General features: G+C 52.0%; 1 protein-coding gene and 1 long non-coding RNA gene across 2 annotated transcripts in view; one reads left to right on the forward strand and one right to left on the reverse strand.

Annotated features, from left to right (window-relative positions):
- Window positions 1–19,203, reverse strand: part of LOC309851022 — a 25,764-nt gene extending 6,561 nt beyond the window's left edge. The window contains exon 1 of the long non-coding RNA XR_014304591.1: window positions 18,952–19,203. This is a non-coding gene — a long non-coding RNA (uncharacterized lncRNA). The remainder of the gene's footprint in view (window positions 1–18,951) is intronic.
- The window catches only part of SLC6A20 (solute carrier family 6 member 20), a 34,009-nt gene continuing 31,688 nt past the window's right edge, over window positions 18,675–20,995 (forward strand). The window contains exon 1 of the mRNA XM_082705711.1: window positions 18,675–18,973. Coding sequence (XP_082561837.1) covers window positions 18,853–18,973 — 121 coding nt within the window. The 5' untranslated portion in view covers window positions 18,675–18,852. The remainder of the gene's footprint in view (window positions 18,974–20,995) is intronic.

A 20,995-nucleotide genomic window follows, 5' to 3' on the forward strand; every position in this document is an offset into this window, starting at 1 on the left:
GGACCAGGATATTCTATATAATTCAGAAACAGAACATGCTAGAAGAGCCATCAGAGACCATTTGATCATTACCTCCCTGCATCTTCTCAATGTGATGCCCCCGGGGGCGGAAGAGGTGTTGAGAAACCTATATTGCTAAGAAAAATTTCAGCTTGTTTTTTGGTAGCAACTTTGAAATATTCTGTACGGTGTGTTCCTGTTCAATCATAAATTCCAAAGTAATTCTGAAACCTTAAAACCTAACTGTGCCCCACGGGAAGATATATAGGACATTCTTTGATATAAATCAACACGATGATTCTGTTGCATCTAAATACCTTGTGCTCAGCTTTTGCCCAGCATCAGGCTGGGTATTCTTTTGGAATGAAAAGATAAGTCTTTGTTTGCACAAAATGAAGTCTTAAATATTTATTTTTTGCACACTTACCTAGTTTTAAGATTTATCGCACTTGACTAAGCTAGCAAGCCTCTCCAGTCTATGTATTTTGGGCTTCTAAGAGCATTGGCTGAAGGAGTGATTAACCCTCCGGGGCGCTAAGCTGTCTAGACGGTACATTCCTGGTTGTCGTGATGCAACTTTGGTCGAACTTAAAAATTCAAGGCTCCTGCTATGCTCTGACTCAGACCTTTTGTCAACAAAAATAAGTATAAAGGGTTTTTGTTACTAATATTTTCTGTTCAACATCTAAGCATTCATTTTTTTCCCCATTATGTGGTTCGTTCTGAGTCTCTGTTAACTGTCTCGTGATCACCCACTTGCATCTTATAACACTGTTGGGGAGATATTGCTCTATATTGAATGGAATGTAATTCTGTTTCATAAAACATTTGCTATCACTTCCGTTCTGATGAATGGGACAGTCCGTAGAGATGCGTACACTTTGACATGCTAGGTGCTCTTGGATAGAGTGGATTGCACACATTGGGTGTGAACGATTTCCATGGCTTATGTGTAAATGCTTATTATATACTGAAGCTTTGCCATCAGAAGTTCAAGACCTGATTCCTCTCATGTAAGCAAGTCTTTTAAAAATAAAGACAGAAGGGGCACCTGGGTGGCTCAGTGGGTTAAAGCCTCTGCCTTCCACTCAGGTCATGATCTCAGAGTCCTGGGATCAAGCCCCGCATCAGGCTCTCTGCTCAGCAGGGAGCCTGCTTCCCCCTCTCTCTCTGCCTGCCTCTCTGACTACTTGTGATCTCTGCCTGCCAAATAAATAAATAAAATCTTTAAAAATAAATAAATAAAGACAATAGTAGTATTTAGGCAAGACAGAATAGTAGTATTTAAACAATACTGATTTTTAAAAGATTTTATTTATTTATTTGAGAGAAAGTGAGAGAGCATGAGTGGAGGGGGGACGGTCAGAGGGCAAGGAAAAAGCAGACTCCCCGCTGAGCCAAGAGCCCAATGCAGGACTCAACCCTAGGACAACACAACGAGATCATGACCTGAGCCAAAGGCAGACAGGGTGGGAGGGGACCCCAGGAAGCACAGTGAGGGCAGGGGGGCAGAAAGCAGAAAAGGGAGGAAGCCGAGAAAGGGCGTGTTCACGTGCGGGTGACCGCTGTGGGCCACCAAGCTCCATCCCACTCAGGAGCGAGGAGGCCGGGGCGCCCTCCACCAGCTCCTTTATCAGGTTGAGCGTTGCTCATGAGACATGAACTCCCAGCCCTTCTCGTGCCTGGGTCGAGCAAGCTCCAATGTTTGAGAAGAGACATGGAACCTTCCGCTGGCTACCTCCTGGCAATGACAAGCAGGATGTGTTGGGCACTGCCAGCACCGGGTCCCACCATAAACTGGGAAGACCGAGGCTGCACGTGGTGGACGTTCTGTACATGCTGTTAGTCCTTCCCAAAGGCTGAACTCAGACGAGGAATCACAACCCTGCTCAGCCTTTCAAGCCCAGCGTGTGCTCGTGTGGCCAGACCACAGCCAGGGCTCTGAGGAAAAGCGTATCCCTCGACTGAGCGAGCCCTCAGCCCACAGCGCCCCTCGGTGACTCAAGTGTGAGGGCCCGTGACAGAAGCTCCACACCAGTGTTGGTGAAACCGCACCCCTGCGTCCTGCACAAGTGCTGCTTAAGCCATGAAGACCTTGGGTAGATTGTTCAAAATTAGATATTACCTCTTAGTTTTCTGATAATGAAAATTTCCCCATACCAATGACCAAAATTGTTTGAAAACCCGGACACTAGAAAAACCTTTCGTACGCAACATAATTCCCATCCTTTTAAGTGGTGAGTCACAATTATAATTTTCTTTTCCTGACAAGTGTCAATGACTGTCTAGCAGCCGCGGGCTGCTAAGGTATGGAGTGCTGTTTGCCCCAGTAATAAGTGGTTTGCAAGCACTGTAGTTTGTTTAAAAAAAAAAAATATATATATATATATATATATATATATTAGAGAGAGAGAGAAAGATAGTGTGCGAGCAGGGGGAGAGACAGAGGGAGAGAAACTTGAAGCTGACTACCTGGCGAATGTGGAGCCCCACGCAGGGCTTGATCCCACGACCCACAAGCTCATGACCTGAGCCAAAACAGAAAGTTGAACACTCAAGAAACTGAGCCACCCAGGGGGGCCCAAGCACCATGTTTTTTGAGCAACTGCATCTTTTCTTAGGGTTTCCCCACGTCCACGGGTGTCCTTTCATCAGGCTGGTAGCTCACACTCTGATTGTGACCCATGCCTAGTCTCTGCTTCTAAGTGGTACAGGCTTGGAAAAGCTTATTAGAATTATTCCTATCCCCAGAGTGAGGGCTTAAGGGACTCCTCTTCTATGGGTGATGTGCATAGACTTGGCATCTTGGCAGCTCCAATACCTTTTCAGGTGCTTTATAAGACAATGTTCACCGGCCAGGTTATCTGCATTGTTACATAGTTGCAGTTTGCAGGTAAATAATTCTGGGTAAGTGGGATACTGTATCATTTCTTTATTTCTCTTGCCTTATTTCTCTGGCCAGGACCTCTAGTACAGTGTTAAATGGAAGGTGATAGAGGACAGCTTTGCCTCATTCCCAGTCTCTAGGGGAACCCTTTAAATACTTCACAAATAAGAATAATGTTTGCAAAGGGGCACCTGATGGCTCAGTCAGTTACGTGTCCACCTCTTGATTTCGGCTCAGGTCATGCTCTCAGTGTTGGGAGATCAAGCCCCACATCAGGCCCCGTGCTGGGCGTGGAGCCTGCCTAAGATTCTCTCCCTCTCTCTCTGCTCCTCTGCAACAAAAAAAAAAGAAGAAGAAGAAGAAGAAGAACGTTTACAATATTCTGTATTAGATTAAGGATGTTTTTGTCTATTCCCAGTTAGCTGAGATCATTTATAAAGGTTATAAATGGGTATTGAATTTTGCCAGATGTTGAGATGATACTCTTTTTCTCATCTTTTTCTATTAAGGTTGCAAAGTGCAACACTTAATTTTCTGATATTCAACTATTCTCAGTCAGATGCCTATCCTTTGCTGACTGCCCAGCTAAAGTGAACTGCCTTGGCCAAGTTTACCTGCCCCTCCAGGTGACAGCATCTGACAAGGGTCAATGTAGAGGTACAAGGGTCAGGCCCTCTTGCCCCCTTCACAATGCCCCACAGGGTTCAGAGCCTTTCCATGGGGCCTGCCCAGCCCTGCTCTTCCCCTTCCCACGGACCACCCCCCAACCCCACCCATCTGGGGTCCTGCACACCAATCTCTATGTCATCTGCTTCCCAAGGGACCCCCCCCCTGCAGCAGTCATGATACACTATCCTTTTATACCTTGCTGGTTCCTATTAGTTGACATACTCCTTGGGAGTCTTGCATCAATATTCACATCAGACTTTGCTCTGGAATTTCCTTTCCTTATAAAACAGCTGTTATTTGAAAGCCACCAACAAGACCTCTGAAATTGATCACTGGTTCACATGAACTAGACCTTTGAATCCTTGAACCAGTGCCCGTCCCGCTTGGTAACTAACATCCATGATCTGTTGTCAGAGTCAAGCCCGCCTGAAAAAGATAGATAAGATAAGATAAATAGATAAGGAGAAGCCTGAGGGAGCCAGGTGGGGGTAACAGGCAACCCCCGGTGTCCTCCAGGACAGCTGCCCTATTAACTCAGTCAAGGGCTCCTCACTCCCCGTGGAGGCTGCTGGTGCGTTCCGGAGGCCTGAGCGGCAGGTGCGAAGCTGGAGCACTGGGGTCGGAGATGGGGACTCTGCCGACAGCGCCGCCTCTCAGGTGTGCGCCCTTTGTCAGGCTCCCGACAGTCAGCGCTGCCTGTTCTCTGTCCCTTTGGTGTTACATTTTCTGCTTCCTTCTACATAGAGTCTTGGACTCCAAAATCACATCTTCACACCTGCTTCAGGGTCCACAGTGGGGATTTGCTCTAGATAATTATGACATTATTCTAGACAAACCACCTGATGATACCACCTTTTTTGAGATATCATTTACATACAGTCACCTGCACCCATATCAGGGGTCCCGTTTGATGAGTTCGGACAGACGCGATGGTTGAGTGTTCACTAAGAGATTGGGCCATATTCACCACCCCCCAAAAAATAGCTCGTGTTCAGTGACCCTCCCGTGCCCTGGGCTCAGAGCCATGTTCATCTGCTTTCTCTTGGGAACGCTCAGCTCGTTTCACACAGCCCGCTTTCTTTTATGTCTGGCTCCTTCCGCTCAGCAAAATGTTCTTGACCTTCATCCACATTGCCACGGGCAGCGTCCATTCCTGTTGGCCCCTCCAGGGCGCCACGTGTCAACCATTTGTTTAATCGGCTGAGTCTTAGAATACTTCAGCAGGGACTTCGCACACTAAAATCAATAAATCCGTTCCTTTCCAGGCTTGAGTGCATACTAGGTGCCCAGCCCTGGTGCTTGAAACACATCACGCACAAAATAGTCATTTGTGCCCTCAGGGAGCCAAGAGTGAGAGAACACAGAAAATAATAATAATAAATCCATGATATGGCATATGCATGATTTTCCTAGAGTTGCTGGAGAAAATTACCTCAGCCTCGGTGGCTTAGAACAACAGAGATGAATTCTTGCCCACAGCTGGAGGTCAGGCATCCAAACTGAAGGCGTTGGTAGCCCTGGTTCCTTCTGGAAGCCCGGAGAGAAAATCCACTCCCTGTAGCTTTCGTTGCTTCCAATGGCAGCCAGCAGTCCTTTGCTGGTGGACTCATCACCCCGCATCTGCACCCCCATCTTCGCATCCTCTGGGCCTCTGGGTGTCTTCTCCCCTTCTCTTCTCTTCTGTGGACACTTGCCATTGGAGTTTGTGCCCTCCCTAACCAGGATGCTCTCATCTCCAGACCTTTCATTATACCTGCAAAGTCCCTTTTCCAAATGAGGTCACACCCATAGGTTCTGGGCGGACATTTCTGGGGTCTACCCTTCAAACCATGCAGAGTTTTTTGGAGGAAGAAGTTGCTGGAGTAAAGTCACGAGAGTCATACAGAATGAGGAGGAACAGGAGTGCCGGGGGTGCTGAGTGCAAGGTCAGTTGGCGGGTCAGAACAGTCCTCCTTGTTCCCGGGCTGAGGGAACAGCAGACAAAGGCCTCTGCCGAGAGTGGCCAGGCATGTGGTAGGACAGCAAGGAGCCCCGGGGCTGGATCCTGCTGGCCATGAGGCTGACTGGGAAGAATCTAGATGCTACTCAGAAGGAGCCGTTGCAGAGGTGAGCCTCAGAGTGATAAAACCCAGCCACTTTCTGGCTGTGTTGAGCTCAGATCTCCTTGGACAACACTGGGAGCAGGGGCAGCTCGGGAGTCACCCGAGTGAGTCCCGGGCTTGGATCCAGGGAGGAGCCGTGCAGGTGGGAAGAGCGGCGCTTGAGTCTGGGTGTTTTGAATCCAGGGAAAACTTAGCAGCAAAGCACACAGATCCTAGGTGTACACTCACAGCACTCCCACAGGGCAAGCACTTTGTGTAGCCCCTGGATGAAGACTTGCCGGCGATCTGCCCCTGGAGGCCTTCAGTGCTGCTCAGGCGGCAGCCCCACCTATGCCCAGGGGCAATCACTCCTCCGCCTTCCAGACCCTGAGGCTCCTCGTGGCTGCTCTTGAACTTGACACCCATGGACTCACACCGCATAGCCTGTGTGCGACTTCCTTCCACACCGTGCCTGCGATTCACGTCCAGCCGCAGTCCGTCCTCCTCGTCCTGCCTCCCGTTGGCTCACCTGCGTACTCCACGGTTTCCTGATGGTCTCACCGCTGCCGGACAGTTGCGGTTGTTCCGGGGCTGGGTTCCAACACGCTGCTGGGGGACTTCGGTGGAGACCGGTGCACGCAGGAGGGCCACTGCCAGATGGCGCCACGCACCAGCGTTCGGCGTGAGACGTTTCCACGTTGCCGGCTGCCACGCCTGCCTGACACTAGGAGAGTCTGACCCCGGATCTGTGTTGAGGATGAAACCAAGAGGACATCGGGGCGGACTGGAAGTAGGGTCCGAGAGACGGGAGTCCAGAATGACTCTAGAGGGTCGGCCTGAGCGACTAACTGCTCAGTGACACGTGGGTGAGCAGAGATGAGGAGCAGGTCAGGAAGTCTGTCTCCTCTCGAGGAGGACGCTCGAGAGACGGTAGACACCCCCGTCTCGACGTCTGGGCTGGAGAGACAGCAGTGTAGATGAGGCGGCTGCAAACCATGAGAGAGGAAATCACACCAAGAGGTGAGTATGGGTGGGAAGCAGGGGTGCTGTAATGTATAGTGAGAGCAGGGAGAAGAGGAAGACTCAGCAGAGGAGACAGGGAGGGGGCTGCAGAGAGCCAGAGCCCAGGCTAGAGGAAGAAACAAACAGCAGAGGGGTGGGGGGGGGTAGGTAAGGAAGGGACACTGAGGACTGACCTTCAAACTAAGCCATGTGGGGTCACTGGTGACCTTGACCAGACGGTTTCCTTAGACTGGGGGCTGGGAGTGCTAGGTCTAGTGCAGGTGACTGTAAGTAACAGGAGGAGAGAGACTTGGCGTATAGACGCCTCTTGATGAGTTTTGCTAGAAAAGAGCAAATACAAAACCAAAACCAAAAAGCAATAGGGCAGAAGCCTGAGTGGAAAGGGATATGAAGTGAAGGGACCATTTCCCTTCCGGTAGGAGAAGCCCAGCACGTTCTGTCTTCCTCCCCACTAGACCATGCGCAAGCCCGAGATGGTTTTGTTGACTCTGAAGGCATTTTCGTGAAAGTGGAAAAGGCAGGAGAGAGAATGGGCAGAAGTGGGCTGTTCCCCAGGAGCCACGAGAAGGGCAGGAAAGGAAAGATGTGTGTTAAAGCCGCACGGAGGATCCTGCCGTTGCAGCCAGGTCTACAAACCCCGAACCCCATGTGCCCCGCAGGCGTGACCAGGCCTACAAACCCCACTGGTGGGGCCGGCTACAGCATGGGATTTGACTTGAGGGGGCCTGGGGAGGAGCCCGCAGGAGTCTGCATTTCTCCCGGGCTCCCCGGCAGTGCCCACGCTCCGCCCCAGACCCCATTTCCAGGATCGACAGGGGAGAAAGAAATCCCAAACAATGTGACCTGGGGAGCTCTTGCAGAATGAAGCACGTGTGTTTCCTGGCAGAGCGAGGCTCACGGGGCTCCTCCCGTTAGGCTGTGCGAGCACAAGCCCAGAACAGCGCCGCAGGGCACAGTGGGAGTCCTCAGGGGGTCCCTGATGGGGACAGCAAGGGCCCTATGGACACTCTGACCCTTGAAAATATTTTCACAGAGCCCAATCTGTTCTCCCTCAGTGGATCAGGCCTCCCGGCTGGTCCTGATTGTTTGTTCCCTGCACAAGTATGTGGGGCGCAGAAGCATACCGGGCCAACACCAACAGAAAGGACGGAGGGGTTCTCTGCGGCCCGCTGGGCCCCGTGTTTGCAGAGCACGCAGCTGCGGGTCCTCAAGGGGGATCAGCTGAGTGGCCCCGGGGGGCGGCCACACTGTTTTCCCAATAAACCCATTGCTGCTGGGGCCTGTGAAACGCCTGTTTGTTCCCCTCAGGCCTTTCTGAAGGATGCCCCCTCGGCGGTGGCCGTGCCCACGAACAGCAGCATCTGCAGCAACTTCGAGAAAATCGTTTCAGGTGACTCGGCTGAAGGAGGTCGTCCTTGGGAAGGGGTCACATGGACAGGAGGACCCCCCCCACCCTCGATGTTGCCTTTGTGGTTTCCTTTTTTTTTTTTTTAGATTTTATTTATTCGTTTGACAGAGAGAGAAAGAGAGAGAGACCATAAGTAGGCAGAGAGGCAGGCAGAGAGAGAGGGGGAAGCAGGCTCCCCGCAGAGCAGGGACCCCCAATGTGGGGGGCTCCATCCCAAGACCCTGAGATCATGACCTGAGCCGAAGGCAGAGGCCCAGCCCACGGAGCTACCCAGGTGCCCCTTTTGGAGGCCCCAGAGTTCGCGCCAGGACAGACTCTATAATAGAGTCTACAAATTCAAACATTCGCTCTAGCGTTTCCCGAAGTCATTTTCCACTTAGGCCTCCTGTGCTGGCAAGACTTAGACTTCATTTTCTTTTCTCCTGTGTCCGTGACTTTGTCACGTCCCTCAGCGGTGGGAGGACCAGAAACAGTCGCAGCCTGCAGCCGCCCGCTCCCCACCCCGCCTCGACCCGGCCCCACTCTGTGTGGCCGCCCCGCCTTGGGTCCCGGCTGGCCACTCTCCACCATCCCCGGGCTCGCCGCCGCCGCGCTGGGGTGGGCCGCACAGTCCGAAGGGCTCTGCAGGGTTCGGGGAGGAAGGCCAGCAGTCTCTCCCACACTGCAAACGTCAGATGCCAACTCAGAAAGCTTATATGCTCACTCTTCTCCCCCAAAGCCCATCCATCAGGATATAGTCTAGTGTCTAAAGTGCATGTGCAGCGCTACCTGTCACAGGTGCTGTGGGAAGACCAAACTGACACATTTTCTGCAAGTTATGAAAAAAAAGGTGTTCAATAAGCCCCGGAGAAACCATCGGACAAATCCGGAATGAAGGCCATTCTACAACGGCCTGCAATTCACCCGGTCTCTCCAGAAAGTTCATGCCACAAAAATAAAAAGGTGGGAAAACCATCCGAAAAGCAGCTCTGGGGACACCTGGGTGGCTCAGTGGGTTAAGCCTCTGCCTTTGGCTCACGTCATGATCTCAGGGTCCTGGGATCGAGTCCCGCATCGGGCTCTCTGCTCAGCAGGGAGCCTGCTTCCCCCTCTGCTCCCCCTGCTTGTGCTCTCTCTCTCTCTCTCTCTCTCTCTCTCTAACAAACATATAAATAAAATCTTTAAAAATAAAAAAATTTAGTTAAAAAATAAAAGCAGCTCCATTTGCAACAGCCAAATGCAAGGTACAAGTCCTGATTCGCTCCTGGATAGCCATAAAGGGCCCTGGGGACAACCCCCTGAAATGTTCACTTTGCATATTTTGATGAAGCCGAGAAAGTTACGTCCTTAGAACGTTTTAACTCCTATCAGGCTTCCAAGTTACATGCCTTATTTAAGTTCTACCTTTTAATTTTTTCAAAATTCCACGAAGTAAATGCTCCTCGGTGGTGAGATCTTGGTCACACATTATGGGTTCACCGTGCCATTCTGGCACATGCTCTAATGTATCCTGATATCTGTTCTTTTTAAAAAATCCTACCTGGGAGTCACTGGGCTGAGGGAACCTGTAGTGGGAAATGCTGAACTCTTAGCACTTTATTGCTCTGTCTCCATTTTTCCCTCTTCTCCTTCTAGGATTCTAAAGAAACATAGGCCACTTTACTGCTCTACGTACCTTAATCTTTGTCTCTCTGTGCAGTGTTCCAGAAAATTCCTTCTGACAGTTCCTTGAGTTCGATGACTTATCTAATCCACTTTTTTAAAAAAGATTTTATTTATTTATTGGACAGACAGAGATCACAAGTAGGCAGAGAGGCAGGCAGAGAGGCGAAAGCACGATCCCTGCTGAGCAGATAGCCAGACGCGGGACTCGATCCCAGAACCCTGGGATCATGACCTGAGCCAAAGTCAGAGGCTTCGACCCACTGAGCCACCACTTTTAAACCCATCCACTGAGTTTCTGATTTCCATTACTGCGTTTTTTCATTTCTAGAAATTCCACTCGGTTCTTATTATAATGTATCACTTATACATACACATACACATACATATACATATAAAATGTATCATTTTCCAGTCTAGGCTCTTTCTGTTTCCTGCTCTGCCAGCCACAGACATACGGGTGCGTAGAAGTCTCTCTCGTGACGGCAGCCAGCTCTGGCTCTCCTAGCGGTCCTATCAATTTTTGCTTCCAGTTTCTTAAAGCTGTTTTATTCATTGTATTCCACTTTGAAAACGTCCCATCTTTCTGGTGACAGACGTCCATTCTGTCACTAATAACACTTTTTGGGTTTCAAGTCTGTTCGTCTGAAGTAATACACCTCTCCGTGGCTTTCTTGGGGATACTATTTTCCTGGCGTTTCCTTTTCATCAATTCACCCTAAGTTTTTCTGTGAGCTTACGTTTAGTATGTTTCTTCTAAATGAAATTTTTATCCCAGTCTTTGTCCTAGTCCATTTAAGTCATGGATATTTACCATAACTCCTGCCACACTGGAATGCCTTTCCCATCTTACTTTTTGCTTCCTCTCTGTTCTGAATTCTTACGCATGCTTCCTCCTCCTTTGTTTGCTTTCATCAGACCGTGCAAGAATATAAAGCCACTAGAACTGCAGGCTGGTGTAGAGTAGTGACGCAATGACCCGGATGCAACCACGGTTAGGGATCGTCTACCAAAGCTGAAAATACGCACACATGCATCCGCTTCAGCACACGCGCCCATAGAAACGCGTGCGCACATGCACCCGGACACATGCACCCGAAGGCTCTGGCAGCTTTCTTCACGGCATCCAAGCCCAAAGATGATCCAAATGTCCCCCGAGAGTAAAGTGGGTAACCGATCCGTGGTTATAATCATAGAGAAAATACAACAGAGCATCAAAAAAAAAAAGAAAGAAAGAAAGAAAGAAAAACATCAATTACAGCTACACGTACCAACTTGGAGGAAACTTAAAAAGCAATAATCAGGTGATACAAATGAAACCAAACCCCGAAGGATAGTCGCTGTATTTTCCATACTATAGAGTTCAAACACAGATAAGATGAAAATGTAGTGATCAGGGATTCACGCCTTAGGAAGGAAGGGAGTAAATCATAGGGAAAAGCAAGAAAGGCGCGGTCAGCAGAGGGTTCCCTCTGCACGGAGAGTGGGGGCTCTGACGCACAGGATGGCGGAAGTGCCCCTCGGGGCTGGCAATCCCGTTCTGGACCTGGGCGAGATGATCATTTGTGGGCCGTAGATCTGATGTGCGTTTGTCTGCCTGGCTGTTCTATTTCACCATGAACAGGGAAAACAGGAATAGGGTCCGTAAGTATCTCTTTTTCTACTCCTTACCATCTTTTGCCAAACTCCCACACTCCCTGACAAGGTCGATGTCTTTCCATCGAGGTGTCTCGTCTTCGAAGTCGCTGTATACTCGGTGTCGGCCTGGGGATTCAAGGTCCCGGGGGAGCCTCATTCTTACCTAGGTCACCCCCTGATCAGAGGTAAAGGAGTGAATGGTGGATGCGGGACAGAGAATGTGGGACACACACACACACACACACACACACACACACACACACAGAAAAGCTATTTGCCGTGTCAGGGAGAGGAGCAGAGCGGCCGGTGGGACAAACACCAGCCCCAGAGGCACAAGGAGGCAGCGGGAGCCCACGCTCAGGGAGGCAGCCTAGGAGGGAGAGGGGCAGGAAGGGTCCCGCGCTGGAGGGAGAGCTGTCAGCCGGCCAAGGGCTGCTCAGGACCTGGGTTAAGTCATCAGTGGGCCGAGGGGGATGGAAAGAGAGGCTTGATAGGTGCCCAGAGAAGGTCCGGGACCCCGGCCCAGGGCCATGAGACAGGACAGAGATCCCGGAGCAACAGCAGCATCAAGACCCTGCTGAGGATTCACGGCCCGTGGCTGCTGCAGACCCAATCACAGCTCTGTGAGATCTTTCCAGAAGCACTCACCAGCAGTCTGGTGAACCCCGAGAGGCTCGTGTCTGGGTGGCTCAAGGCTGAGAGACAGTAAAAGGACTGGGAGTTAGCAGGGCGATACGTGGAATTGGGTGCCCGTAAAGTCCAGACCAGAGACCGTGGTCCCTGGAAACAGAAAGGCAGTGGGAAGGGTGGGGGGTGGGGTTTCCACTCTTGCAGATGGAGTGGCTTCACGAGACAGAGCCACCGAGGGCACACCCAGCCTCCCAATGGGAAGATGAGGGGTCGCATTCAGCAAAAGAAAGTCCCATCTTTTCTGGAGACAGGACAGCATTCAGACATGGCTGCGTCCCACTTCCTTGCTCACAGTCCGGGCCCGGCAGGCGGGAAGCTCTCTGTGGCAGCAATTAGCAGAGAAACCCCCCTTCAGTCCCCCAGACCCCCATCAGGAGTGTCCGGCGGGGCGTCCTGCAGTGATGGGGACTCTCCTTGTCCAGCTGCCCAGCACGGCAGCCCCCAGCCACACGCACTACCCGACTCTTGGAGCATGCCTAGTATTTATTTCCCGTTAGCTCATTTAACGTTAAGTAGGGGACACCAGGGTGGCTCAGTTGGTTAAGCATCTGCCTTCCAGCTCAGGTCATGACCTGAGGGTCTTGGGATCGAGTCCTGCATCAGGCTCCTTGCTCTCCCTCCCCCTGCCAGTGCGTTCTCTCTCTCTCTCTCTTTGACAAATAAGTAAGATCTTACAAAAATAAAATAAGGTTAAACAATGGCAATGTGGCCAGTGGCTGCTCCGTTGGACAGTCCAGCTTCAGCTCCCCTCCCTGAAAACAGAGGCCTGAGCTTGGCAGTGTGGCCCCAGTACATTTGGGGACCTTAATGCTTTTGTCCCAAGTTCTCCACGGAAACCCTGTATCTAGAAATGTGCTGGTGGATCTGCTCCACTCGGGTCCACTACTCGGGCTCCCACTACTGCCTACCAAGCGCCGGGCACGCCGTGGAATTCTGGGGCTCCATGGGCGCCGCCTGTGGGCAAGGGATGGGGTGACCTCACTGCACACGCAGCACCGGAGAGGACGTAAGGTGGCTCACAGTGGACAGACATTCTGGAATCTTTACCAGCTTATCTTAAAAGGCATTAGACAAACAGTATCTTTGCCGATATGGTAATGATCGAAAGCTTCCTTTGAAAATGCATTTACGGGGGCGCCTGGCTGGCTCAGTGAGTTAAAGCCTCTGCCTTCAGCTCAGGTCATGATCCCAGGGTCCTGGGATCGAGCCCCGCATCGAGCTCTCTGCTCTGCAGGGAGCCTGCTTCCTCCCCTCTCCTCTCTCTGCTTGCTTCTCTGCCTACTTGTGATTTCTCTCTCTCTGTCAAATAAATAAAATCTTAAAAAAAAAAGAAAGAAAGAAAGAAAATGCATTTATGTGAAACAGTGAATTTCTTTTCTTTTTTTTAAATTTTTATTTATCTATTGACAGGCAGAGATCACCAATAGGTGAGCAGAGAGCCCGACGCAGGGCTTGATCCCAGGACCCCCGGGACCATGACTCGAGCCGAAGGCAGAGGCTTTAACCCACTGAGCCACCCAGGAAAACGATCCATAGAGAATAGTCTCCGTGATTCACAAATGGGGCATAATACGGGCTCAAAACCCTGGCAGATGTGGCCACAGCGTGGGGAGCTGATCCACGCTGATCAGCTGGATCAGAAGGGTCTGATCTGGAGGTCCGGGAATTTGGACCAGGGCCGGCGGCGTGCCCTGGCAACTTGTCAGAAAAGCACCCTAGGAGGCCCCACCCATCCTGGACCTCCCGAAGCCGGACCTGCCTTTGAATGAGCCCCGAGGGCATCTGTGGGCACACGGATGCTTGAGGGCCACGCTCGAATAGGCTGGTGACACTGAGAGTTGGGGGACGGGGGTGTGGGGGGCCGCCCAGGAGCTCCACTTGCTCAGGTCTCCTGGGAGCTCCTGCCTGCTCATCACACACACACACGTGCACACTCAGCCCTTATATCGGGGGGCCCCCAGCCTGGCTCCCGGGAGGACCCTCCCCTTCACCCCCTGACACACCCCCCCACCCACCACCACCCCAGCAGCTCCTTGGGGCTTCTGCTCTCCCATCTGCCCTCCCGCAGAGAGAGCAAGCAGGTCCCTCGGACAGCAGGGTGGGGGCGCTGTTCTGACCCCGGGTGTGCCTCCTGTGCCCCAGCCCGGCAGCCTGCCGGCACGTGGTGGGTGAGCCACAAAAACTCGAATGTCTGGAGAAAACTTCTGAAATGTGGGCACCTCGGTTATCGATGCTAGAGAGCAATAATGATGAAATGGCCCCGAAGTGCTCATCTATCCTCTGGACTTTACGGACACTCAATGTCAGGAATAGGACTAGGGAGTAAACGATGAATAAGACATGACACCGGGGCGCCTGGGTGGCTCAGTGGGTTAAGCGTCTGCCTTCAGCTCAGGTCATGATCCCGGGGTCCTGGGGTTGCGAATCCCCATTGGGCTCCTTGCTCAGCGGGGAGTCTGCTTCTCCATCTCCCAGCGCCGCTCCCCCTGCTTATGTTCTCTCAAGCGTGTGCTCTCTGTGAAATAAATAAATCTTTTTTAAAAAGATGTGACACTAGCCATGGAGCAGAGGGGACACCTATCCTGCTGTCTTCGGGACAAGGCTGCACGGCCAGTGGATAGGACAGCGTCAGAAACCAGATCTGCAGCCCCAGGCTTGGGGGGGGGGGTGCAGGGAAGAGGGAACAATGCAGCCTGGCCAGAGGCAGGCGTGGTGCTGGGCTTCCAACAAAGGATAGTGTTTCATCTGGGTCAAGAAGAATGGAGAGGACTCTCTCCCAGGTCAAGAAGGCAGAAGGTGTTCCTGGCTGAGGGAACAGCCCCGGGAGTATTAAAATGCACAGCACTGTCGGGAAGGTAAAAGCCTAGGTGAGCAAGGGTCAAATTCCTCCTGGCCCAATTAAAAAATAAATTCCTCCAGGCTGTCCGGACCCGGCTCCGGAGTTTGGACTTTATCTCATGGGGAACTAGGGATTGATGCGGTGGGCGGGGTGGGGGGGGGTGTTAAGTAACAGCATTATCAAGCAGGCGAGTCCATTAATTATTGACAGCTGCGTGGCTGGAGTTGGTGGGAAAGACCCGGAACCCCTGCACAGGGCCATGGCCACACCCATGCAGTTGAATCAGGACCGTCCCTCCTTTCCCAAATCAGATAACTGGGGCAGGCTGACCCTCTGACCTGATTGACAGGGGGCCTGATAAGACCGGACAGGTGAGTGGGAGGGAAAGGTTCTGTCCGGGCAGTGGGAGGCCCCAGGGAGCACTCAGGGTGAGGCCTCCCTTGGGCATCAGCCCTGCTGAGACCCGGCCCTGCTCCCTGGCCCCCACCACACAGAAGTTGCTCCACTAGCCCCGGGGCCCTACGGAGTGCTGGCGCCTGCTCCCACAGGCTCTGGGGGAGGGCCGCCTCTTCCAGAATCTTGCGAGCTGATTGTTAAAGGCAGCCACGATGGGGCGCCTGGGTGGCTCAGTGGGTTAAGCCTCTGCCTTCGGCTCAGGTCATGATCTCAGGGTCCTGGGATCCAGTCCCGCATTGGGCTCTCTGCTCAGCAGGAAGCCTGCTTCCCTCTCTCTCTCTCTCTCTGCCTGCCTCTCTGCCTACTTGTGATCCCTGTCTGTCAAATAAACAACGAAAATCTTTAAAATAAAATAAAAAAAAGGGCAGCCACGATTAAAACTTCAGTTACATAAACTAACAGGGAAAACTAACGGCATAAAACAGAGGTGACAAATGCCTTCAAACCCCACCACTTCCTAATGATTCACTAATTCACTAATTCGCTATTGATTCACTGCACCTCCGTCCTGCTCTCCAGGCTGTGTCTATGCGCGTGTCCCATGGAGATCCAGACAGCGGTGGGCTCCTGCGCGTCTCTGCCCAACCCCAGGTTTAGCGGCAACGTCTTGGAAGCTTGGACTTGGCCACAGGGGGAGTATTTACACCGGCGAAATCGGCGAGTGCTATACCCCTGCGTTCTGTAGAGAGAGCTGGTCCCTTTAGCATTTGCCACTGCTCACCTCCACCCCATGCTTTGCTAGTTCCCCAGAGAAGCGCAGCTGCCCCTCCTAGGCCTGTTCGCCCAGCTGCACTTCTGGTCTGGTCAGATGAGAGGGAGCTGTCGGTGGACGTCAGAAGACACCCTCACCAGGAACCCTGGGCCATCTGCCCCAGAGGATTTACTTTGTCCTACTATGGGGTGTCTCTGTGCGCTCCGCCCAGAACCCCCTCCCACCCTGATCAGGCTCCTGCGGGGTCTGGCAGTGTGACCCTTGGGACCCACAGGCCTGACCCCTGGGGCTAGGGAATGGAAGGAGGGGGCCTTGCCTTTGTCACACCAACCCCCTGCAAACAGATGGCCAGCAACCGTGCAGGACATCTGTCCAGAGTGCCCAGCTCCTGAATGCCACCGTGGGGCCGGCCGTCCTCTAGGGAAAACTCACCCTCGAGAGTTATTTGTTAAGAGTTTGTTAAAATCAAGAACATCCGTTCATCCGAAGACACCACTGAGAGAATAAAAAGACAAATCACAGACAGAGGGAAGGCATTTGTCCTACCTAAAACTGACACGGGGCTCATATCCAGAAGGAGTAAGGAACGATCTAGGTCAGGAGGAAAAGACAAGTCAATTACGAGCTGGCAAAAGAACACACACTTCATGGCAGAGGATATCCAGACGACCCAGTTCACCTAGGGAAAGGTATGCAGCCTCCCTCACGTGCAGGAAATTGGAAATTTCAATAAGTCACAGCGAACCATCGCGACACACCCACCAAACCGGAAAGCGCTTTTAAAACAGAATGACAGATATTGCTGAGGATACAGAACAACCGAAACTCTAGTGGGAGTGCAAACTGGTCCTACCTCTCCGGGCAACAGTTTGGCAATATCTGCTCACGCTAAACCTCTAGTTACCCGTCCAGCCCAGGAGTTCCCAGCAATGAGCGGACTCGTCTCCCAGTGGCACTAGGATGCTCATCACCGCCTTATTCACGATAGCCCCAAACTGGAGATGGTACCAGGTCCTTAAGGCAGCGCCCAGAGTCGGTTCGTGGCATGGAGAACTACGCAGCAGGGAGAACAGCCTAGAGAGGTGCTCCCTGAGCAGAACGACTTGTGCAAGGAAGCTGGGCATGAAAGCGCACACGCTGCCCAAGTTCATGTGCCTAGAGGTCCAAGCCGCGGAAACTAACACATAGCCATAAACCCAGAATGGTCAGTCCCTCTGGGGAGAGAGCAAGTTGTAGGAAGAATACTCACTAGAATTCCAACATTTAAAAAGCAGCAAGGGTCTTCCTTGCTGTATCGTAGACCTCCGCTGCTCTGGCTGTTGGAGGTCGGAAGTTCAAGGACAGGCTGCCCATCAGAGGAGCCTCCACCTTCCTCGAGAGCCACCGGCTGGCCAGGCAGGGACTCGGGGAGAAACCAGAGTAGTGAACTCATTTTGGCTTCAAGGAAGATTTCCACTAGCAATTCCACTTCTCATCTCTTTATATGTAGGTATCAAGCATTTCCTTACCTGACACCGTACCAGGCACTGTTCAAAGCCTATCATTATTATTAACTAATTTAGCATGCTACCTTTTCCATTTATCCAAACCTCTGGAGATGTCTACCATTGCCCCCTTTATCAAGCACTTATTATGTGGCAGATAGGAAGCTATCACTTAATTCTCACATGAGCCCTTGGGAGGCGGATATGTTGTTTCCATTACGGATTAGGCAACAAAGGCTCAGAGAGGTTCAGTAACTTGCCCAAGGTCACACAGCTCAGTGGTAGAGCTGAGCTCTAAAGCCAGCTCTAGCACTTCTCCAAGCACCAGGCTGAGACAGGTGTAGTGACCACTTTGAACCAAACAACCTTTCCAGACAGGTATTTTAGGCTTCAACTCCGGCATAATAAATCAGAATCTCTAGCCCTTAGACCCACCTGAGCAGTGGAGTATATCCCACAGAGGTTGTTCGAAAGGAATCCTGACCCTCATCCGGCACTACAGAGCCAGACTCCATGCTCCGCACACATGTAGGGCCCATCTGTAGATGGAAGGAAACCTGCCTGCCTGGCTTCCTCTTCCTCCAAGAAGTGTGTGTCTGCGCAGGAGTGGAGGCGCTACGGAGTCCCTCCCTTCCTTCCAGTCTCTGGACAAACAGCATTTTTCCTCCTCTGGGAAGCCCTCCGGGTCCACCCCAGCCTACCCCCACCGTACTGCTCACCCTTTTGCTTTGCCTTAGTTGCCTTCCTCGTGTCTCAGTCTTTTATATGGACCAAAATGAACCATATGAAATTGTCTTCTCTGTAGGTCAACAGTAGTTGAAAATGGGACCTTTTATCCCGGCCAGTTTAAGCATTTCCCTCCCCGGATGTCAATTCCCACAAGGGTTGGGATGTCTGCGTGTGGCTCACAGCCCGTCCCCAGATGAAGCCCCGCACCTAGGAGGCACCCAGGAAACGATGGGTAGATGTTTGGGAGAACCTGACGGCTCCGGAACAGCCGCGCAACAACACGCGGGCCCCGAGGTGGAGCCGGAGGGCCCCGGACACCACCCCTGGCCCCGCCGTCCGAGGCGCAATCCCGGGCGCCTTCCCGGCGGCGGCGGCGGCCCGGCGGGGCGGGGTGGGGCTCGCCGTCATCCATTTACCAGCCTCGCCCCTCCAGCCGGCGCACGTTAATGAGATTAGCAATTAAAAAGCGAGTGAGCAGCCGCGGCTGAGGCGCGCGGGGCCACCCCCAGGCCGAGCGGGCGGGTCGTCCGGGCTGCGGCGCTCCGAAGCAGCCCCACGCGGCGCCCGAGGGGGAGCCGGCGCCCAGTTCGCGGCCATGGAGAAGTCGCGTCCGCTGTGGGCCAACCCGCTGCAGTTCGTCTTCGCCTGCATCTCGTACGCCGTGGGCCTGGGCAACGTGTGGCGCTTCCCCTACCTGTGCCAGATGTACGGCGGAGGTGAGTGCGGTCGGTGCGGGAGCCCCGACTCCAGGCCGGTAAACTGAGGCTCGCCGCGAGCGAGGGGCACGGGGAGTGCAGAGCCGGCCGTCCTGGACCCAGCACATCCCTATCCGCCGCCGAGCTGTTATCCAAAACCGCCCTCCCGCGGCCTCTGCAACGCCCCAGCCCCAGCTCCAGCCCAGCGGCCGCCGAGCCTCCTCCGCACCCGGGCTCAGTGGGCCTCAGGAGGCTCCGGACTGTTTCCCCCCCACCCCCTCCGGGCAAGAGGCTGACTTCTAGGGAGTAAAGCTGACATTTAAGTGTAAAAAGTGAGCAGGGAGTTGTCTTCTTCAACAGAAACTCCTGCTACAGTTTTCAGATATGAAACATTCCCAGCAGTTTGGTTTGAAGCCAGTTAAAAGGGTCTTGAGCAATTCTTTAAGTTTTTTTTTTTTTTTTAATTATTATTAAAACACTGGTTTGGGTTTGGAGCCAGAGATGGCAGGAAAGGCAAATAATTCTGTTTCTAATTTTTTCTTTTAGTTTTTTGGTTTTGTTTTCTTTTTTGTTATTGTTTTTGGTTTTTTGGTTTGGTTTTACAAATGTTTCCTCTTCTCCTGTGAAGCATCAGGGCACATTTACTAGATAGACCCACCCATGCCCATCATAGTCCCTTAACATTGTGGGGAGCTTGGGAACACCTTAGTGACAGGCTAGGGAGTCTCTCTGCAGGCCAGCCTATCGTTTTGTAAGGCAGTGTGGCGAGAGGGCTTGGAAGTCTCAGCATTAAACAAGAGTTTTCTTCCTTGGTTCCATTTCTAGAATTCTACCGAGAGGAAGTTATCAGAGGTCTGACCAAGGGTGGCGATGGAAGCTCAGTCTCAGTCTTTTAATAAGAGTAAAATGTTAGAAACTTCCCAAGCCCTCAAGGAAAGGGATTTAGTCCAATAAGTTATGGAACGTCGGTGTGCGGCCACTGGGATGGAGTTTCCAGAAACTTTCATAGGCGTTTTCTCCTATCATCTATTCAGTGGAGGGAGGGGAAGTTAGATTCAAAACTGTAAAGAAGGGGTGGTCTTAGCTATGTTTAGAAATAGGTCAGGAAAAGAGAATGAGAACAAAAAATACACCAAAATGTTAACAGTAGTTAGCTCAGGGTGGTTTTTCTTTGCCTTGGACTGTGTGTGTGTGTGTGTGTGATGATTCCTATAATCAGGAATGTGTTTTCACCATAAAGGACAATAAAAGATGTTAGACCAAAGTATTAACAAGATTTAACCCATTGAAGAAGGACCAAGACCTAAAGTACTGCTCCCCTGAGCCTCCCCTCACCTGTTCAAAAAAAAAGAAAAGCTGGCAAAAGGTTAACTCTCTTGATTCCTTTTTTCATTCGAAGGACATAAACACATCATAATTATGGGAAGGGTATGCTTTGCCATGTGGTATCATGGCTTCATAGCTGACTTTTCAAAGAATTGCTCGTCAGGATGAGATTTCTGGGTCCTTCTGTGCTCAGCACACGTACTGCCCACAATACCTTTGTCTTGGCTGTGTGGTTTCCACCCCTCGGGCCAGGTGAGCCCCACGGTCACGTGACTGTTAATTCCTTGTTTCTAACACCACCCCCTGAATAGCCCGAAGGTGACTTGGGTTGGGTGGAGTAATTCTGAAATTGTATATGTGTAGGGAGTTGCTAGGGGAACCGCAGGACCTTCAGGACCCGGAAGAGGAAAGAGAAATCCTGTATCTGGTATAGGGTATACTCGGGCTGGCTGGGCTGGGTGGGTGGAGAGAGATGGAGGATGGCCAATGGATGGGTAGACACCAAGGAGAGAGGCAGGATTGGTGGCTCGCTGGGTCCGGGATGGGCAGAAATAGGCTGGGCAGGTGGCACGTTCTCAAGGTGTAAGTATTTACAGAGTCAAGACCCAGCGTCTTATCCTGGCCCAGTCAGGGCTTCATCACCTGACACCTGCTCTCTTTCCACCCCATTTCTGCCTGCTCATCTGCCAGCCCCACCGAATGTTCTAGACTATTCTG

Source organism: Mustela nivalis, assembly GCF_964662115.1.
Source record: "Mustela nivalis genome assembly, chromosome: 1".
NCBI classification, from domain to species: Eukaryota; Metazoa; Chordata; class Mammalia; order Carnivora; family Mustelidae; genus Mustela; species Mustela nivalis.